Consider the following 6,374-nt stretch of genomic DNA (forward strand, 5'->3'; position numbering starts at 1 on the left):
ACATTTGAAGTGTACTACTTTTTGGTAAGGGCTATACATATATGCACCTTTAACACCACACTCAACAAAAAATACTGGTCCTCATTTTCCTTTAGACGATGAATCTAATATGTGAACATTTGCACGAGCTTTGTTTGTTGAAGGATTGCACCATTCCTCTGTGTATTTGCTGGTGTCTGTTCTGAATTGAATTACCTTGAACTGGTGCTTCTATTTTTTTTTTTTCAGTGTATGGATTACTGTTTTTAATTACTTTATTAAAAGCTGCACTGGGATCTTTCACAGAGTCTGTTTTGTGACACTAACATGAAAAAAGCTAATTTTGCATTACTGTTCCTCATCCTGCAAGCAAAATAATGGATAGTATAATGTTTCTGGACCTTTCAGCTACTTTAATTTGGGTGTACATATTTATGTACAGTTGTTTTTAAACAGCTATATTGCTTTATGGTTTTTCACAGGAAAAAAAAGTCCCTGCATTTAATAAAATTGTCCATACGTTTAGCACCAGCTGCACAGAGGCATCATGGTAAACAGACTGACCTTTACCTGTGTTCAACTGAAATAACCATAAAGAAAATAACGTAAACCACCCTCTCTATACATGTAGACAGTTTTGCAACACACAAACTTTAATGGGATAGTTCACCCAAAAATGAACATTCTGTCAATAAGACCTTTACAGAAGACACAGAAACATAGTAAAGACATCGTTAAAATGGTCCAAGTGGTTCAACCTCAGTTTAATGAAGCTACAAGAATACTTTTTGTGCGTAAAGAAAACTAAAACAACTTTATAAACATTTACAATTTATAAATAGTTTCCACTTTAGATTGCATACTGCAAAAACGTTAACAAATAATTAATAAATTATTTAAGATGTGCAAGTTGAAGTCTACACAACAACCAAAGACCAAATATATAACATATAAAGACTGTGATTATAATTTAATGGATATATAAACATGAATAGTTTGTAAAGTGCTTAAAGTTCATAATTAAGCTACATTTTCACAACATTTGTAAATGTAAAAATAAGCATTAGTTAATATGTGAACTGAAGCTTAATGACACTTGTAAGCATTCAACAGTTCATTAACAAATAAACTTGTAATCATTGTATAATTTAAGCTACTGAACGTTTAAATATTTTGTACATTTTTTAAAAGCATTGAAAGTTTAATGACATTTGTAAACATTAACTCATGATCAGTTAAGCATTATATAATGTTTGTTAATGATTTATTAAAGAAGCTTTTAATCATTGTAAACCATCTGTCAAGATCATTTGAAGTTTTGTTTTCTTTTTAACTTTATGATAATTTGATTTGAATGTTGAATGACATTTGTAAGCATTTAAATTTACATTGATGATCTGTTAGTCACTTGGTAATGTTTAATAAATTAATTAATTAACATTAACAAGCACATTATCTTATATCTTCAGATTTCTGAATCTACAGTATATTAAGTAATGGTTAGTTAAACATTATATAGTGTTCACTAATGTTCATGTTTATTAATGTTTTATTGTTAAAGTTTTATTAACGAAAGTTATAAAGTGTTACCATGATTCCTTTGACAAATTGGTTTAGGCTATTGAGAATTTGGTTCAGAGAATGTGGTTTCATGTCTTAGCAAATGTCAAAAACTGTAAAAATTAGGTTAAACTTTATCAACTGAGAGTTGAGCTTGAAGTAGGGAGTGTGTGTAGGAGTTGACTCTGTTGTTGCACTATTTAACTGAGAGCAGAGAGTCCATTTAGAGAGCTTTCTGCATCCACATCAGCTTTTTTGGTTTGCGAGTCGGACCAGCATAGGTGAAGATGCGTTTTCTTTTTGTGTCGATGCTGCTGGTTTTTGGTTTTTCTTCCATCAAGACTGAACTTGTAGATTCATTCAGCAAATGCAGCGATTTCTTTTTAAATGAACAGCCTCCAGTGATTCCTGGCATTCTGGAAAATTCAATTTCACGGGATAACAATCGCTACAAACTAATCTGTCAGAAATATCAAAACGCTTACAGATTCGCAACTCTCTATGACACACAAACAAAGATCCCCGTTTTCTCAGCTTACAGATATACTGGGAGTTATAAAGGGAGACCACATATTCCATGGATGATTGAGCCACAGGTGATTTTTTGTTACATTTTCTATTTTTTTATTCCTGTTGTGTTTGAGAGAAACCATAAGGTAACACTTTACTTAAAGCTTTTATATATAATGCATTATGAAGGGTTATTAAAGGCTTTAATGCATTATAATTCTTCTTAATGTGCCTTGTAATACATCATATCTTGTCGTAAATAATCATAACTGAATTTAAAATGCATAGTGTAACAATGAATTGATAAGTGTTATAATGTATTAACTGTGGTTATAATTATTCAGTGCATTACAAGGCATTAATAAATGCATTTAAACTGTTTTTATAATGCATTATACAAAAAAGCTTTAAGTAAAGTGTTACCAACCATATTATTGTGTCTTAAAAATGTATTTTGTCTGTGCTTTATTTATATGGGTTTACTTTTTACATAGAGAAATATGGATAGAATATGATGAAATCAGGAACTAAATTATTTTTGTGTTTATAGCTTGAAACTTATGATGCTGCTATGCGTGAACCATGTGTCAACCAGGCCTTCCCAGGAGACTACTGGGCACAGAAACCAATGACTCAAGATAAGTTGACTCGCGGTCACTTTTTTCCCAATTGTCATGCAGCCGATAATATCACTGCTATATCTACATTCACACTGACCAATACTGCACCACAGTATGAAAGCTTTAATAAGGGTAGCTGGAATAAAACGGAGATAACAGTTAGAAGTACCATGAATTCTCACTGCCGTAACAAATCTGATCATATCTCGGCATTTGTGCTGACAGGAGCTGTGCCAAGCAATAAAAACCTCTTGAACAAAAGAGTAAACATTCCCTCATCAATGTGGACAGTGTTCTGCTGCTATAACTCCAAAACCAGCACATGGGAGTCCCAGGCTCACTGGGCTGATAACAAAAATGAAAAAAAATACGGAAAATACAATCAAACCAAGATCTGTGGAGGAATTACAGAAGTTTATGGAGAAAACATATGGTTCAGTATCACTGTTTCATGGTGTTGACTGTTCAAAAATTTTAAAAAGTAATAATTTATAAAGCAAGAATAATACAGGTCCATTATTAAATACATTGCAGTATCAGTTTGGACCTGATTATCCAGCTAAATGATCGCTGAAGTCATGCACATATAAGCTTAAAAACTTGCCAAAATTTGAAGGTTGTATAAAAGAATAACATTAACAGAATTCTGTTAGTCACCCTGACCCTGTTATTTCTTTGACCATATGCAATGCAAAACAAATAAATGCTTTTAAATCATGCAGATTAATCCAAGCCTCTGTAGTGATTTGACTTTGAATTTATGTCTCATCATGATCTGTTTATACTATTTTATATCTGGGGCACTACTGGGAAAACTTGAATGTCTGAATGTTTGAATGGCAGAATGTTTGAGGTCGTCTTTACAATTAATTGGAGATTTATACTGCCATGCTTAAAAAATCTATCCTTTTTTTAAGTGCCATATAAGTGCCATTTAAGTAAATAAACATACATACAATTTATTATTTTGTACAGAACAATTAAAGTTGCACAGTTAGACTGAAAATAAAAGACACCTCAGATCCATAGTCCTAGCCAGGGTTTGTGATGTCTGGGGTGGGGTTAAGAATTTTGTTATAATAACCCATACAAATACAACTCATATACATATAGAGGTGCATCTCAATAAATTAAAATGTGATGGAAAATTTCATTTATTCCACAATTTAACTCAAATTGTGAAACTCTTGTATAAATAGATTCAATGCACACAGACTGAAGTAGTTTAAGTCTTTGGTTCTTTTAATTGTGACGAATTGTTGGCCTTCTGGAAAGTATGTTCATTTACTGTACATGTACTCAATACTTGGTATGGACTCCTTTTGCTTTAATTACTGCCTCAATTCGGCGTGGCATGGAGGTGATCAGTTTGTGGCACTGCTGAGGTGCCAAGAGACAGATGATATTTGTGAACGTTTTCTCTGAATGATTGAGCATTATATCATATTGCATCATTACTGTAGGTTAGGGGTTTCAATGCAACAATACACATTACTGTTATAGTTTTCTTTAATTTGTCTGGTTATCGTGATTTGTCGTAAGACATGTTCCTGTTCCTGTCCAAAATTACTGTCCAAAAATATTGACTTAACCCAATCCCTACCCCTAAACCTAACTCTACTCCGAATGTGCATTCCTGTCAGCAAAAACATGTCCATGCTTTTGATTACTGTCAGTTTAAATTCCGGCTACTCATTGTTGCCAGATATTGCTATGAAAACAAATAAAAACCTAAAAATACATTTTTTAAATATACAAATATTAGTTAAAATTGCAACTTCCCACATTATTAACATTCTATAGTGTCAAATTAGGTAGAAAGGACAAGTCCTAAGATAATAAGAAAAGCTGGATCTGGCTGCGTCCTAATTTACATCACATAAGAAAACTAAACAGATGGAAGCTATGTAGATTTCAACCTTTTTTCTAAAATGCAAATGCACTAAACATGTTAAAGTGCTTGGTGAGTAGATGATGAAAGGAAACTCACACTCAAGCTCTAATTTTAAGGTTTGTGAGTTCACAGGATCTGTGTACGTGTTTGGGTGCATGTGTGTGTTAAATATTAACATCTCTACTACTAAGCCAGTTTCTAAAATTCAGGAAATCATAACAGCAACAAGTATGGCTGGAGACGTGCACTACTATTTTAAAACAAAAATCATTATTGATATAATATAAAGCAAGTATATATAAAAATAAATATACAGTGAAATATAAAAATTTTAGTCTGTTAATCCTGATCTAGATAGAAAGAAGAGCATTACCATAACAGCAATTCTTGTTTAAGGAAAAATTCCTAGGCTTATACTTGAATATCTCTCTTGAGTTCACCATATTTCCATTTGGCTGCCAGATGAGACCAAACAAGAAGGTAGATAGACCTTACCAATAGCATACTGGCTCAGTGATTCAGGTAAGTAGAGCTGGTAAGGAGCAGGGATGTGTGTATATATATATATATATATATATATATATATATATATATATATATATATATATATATATATATATATATATATATATATATATATATATATATATATATATATATATATAAATTTATTTAATTATTTATTTGCTGATGGACTGAGTTACTGTGTTCTACTGTACTTGATCTCTTATGTGTATCAGATGTATTTGTTGACTGAGTTCAGGCATGTTTCCTTTGGGTCATTTTGGACATCCTGTGGTCTTCTGGAGCTGTCCATGGTGCTGCTGATTGACTCAAGATCCTGCTTCTGATAGATGAAGAGCCAAAGCAGTGCTCCATGCTAAAAATACTTTTGTATTAAGTAATATATCTCTAATGCTCACAAAAAGCTGCATTTATTTGATGAAAAATACATCAATATTGTGAAATATTGTTCAAATTTAATTGCTTTGTTTTTTAATAAATGTATTTCTGTGATGGCAAAGCTGAACTTTCAGCATCATTAATCCAGTCATCAGAGTCATATAATCCTTAAGAGATCATTCTAATACATTGATTTTGTGCTCAAGCGGCATTATCGTGTTGAAAACAGTACATTGACAATATAATATATTCATTATTTGCGATACTGTAGCAAACAACAATGGGCCATAAATTAAGACTTGGTTGCTCAGCATGTGGTCAATTAGATCTGTAGGTAGATGCAGTAACTACACTATTCTACAGTCAAAAGGCATCTTTCCTCATTGACAACCTTTCCCTTTCTCATTTATTTACTTCATAGGCTACAACAGCAAAAAAAGCAGTATAGTTTTATGTTATTCTGAACTCAACTGTTTTGCATCATGATTGGAAAGTATGCTGCAATGTCGTTGCATGAATAAACACTACAGTAAGTCAGGGTCAAGGTGATGTTTTTTAGGCTAGATGAGTGCTGACCACAACGGACAAAACATGACATCACTCCAAAAAAGACGATCTGAGATGTAGGTTGCACTAGAGGGCGACAAACGCAAGCACAAAATGAGTCGTGAGCCATGAGATCTCCACATGCTAAGTTAATAAATTAAATCTTAAACCGATAGTGTTTTATACTCGTTTTGAAAGGATGATTTAAAAATAAAGCTGATTCATACTTACGTGAATAAACGCAATATGCCATACAACTAGCTTCCCACATTGACATCGAAACATAAGCTTACTGTTGACCACAGTTCTCCTCTTCCTCTTATGTCAGATGTTCGGAGTTATAAAGATCTGTTCTGGGTTAC

General features: G+C 32.6%; 1 protein-coding gene across 1 annotated transcript; it reads left to right on the plus strand.

Annotated features, from left to right (window-relative positions):
* The first annotated feature begins 1,749 nt into the window (after positions 1 to 1,749).
* Positions 1,750 to 3,396, plus strand: LOC127978824 (endonuclease domain-containing 1 protein-like). Its single transcript, XM_052583744.1, has 2 exons — positions 1,750 to 2,135; positions 2,600 to 3,396. Exons 1-2 carry the CDS (start codon positions 1,827 to 1,829, stop codon positions 3,128 to 3,130), a joined length of 840 nt encoding a protein of 279 aa, XP_052439704.1. The 5' UTR covers positions 1,750 to 1,826; the 3' UTR covers positions 3,131 to 3,396.
* Positions 3,397 to 6,374: the final 2,978 nt, after the last annotated feature.

Source organism: Carassius gibelio, chromosome B19 (assembly GCF_023724105.1).
Source record: "Carassius gibelio isolate Cgi1373 ecotype wild population from Czech Republic chromosome B19, carGib1.2-hapl.c, whole genome shotgun sequence".
Classification (NCBI taxonomy): Eukaryota; Metazoa; Chordata; class Actinopteri; order Cypriniformes; family Cyprinidae; genus Carassius; species Carassius gibelio.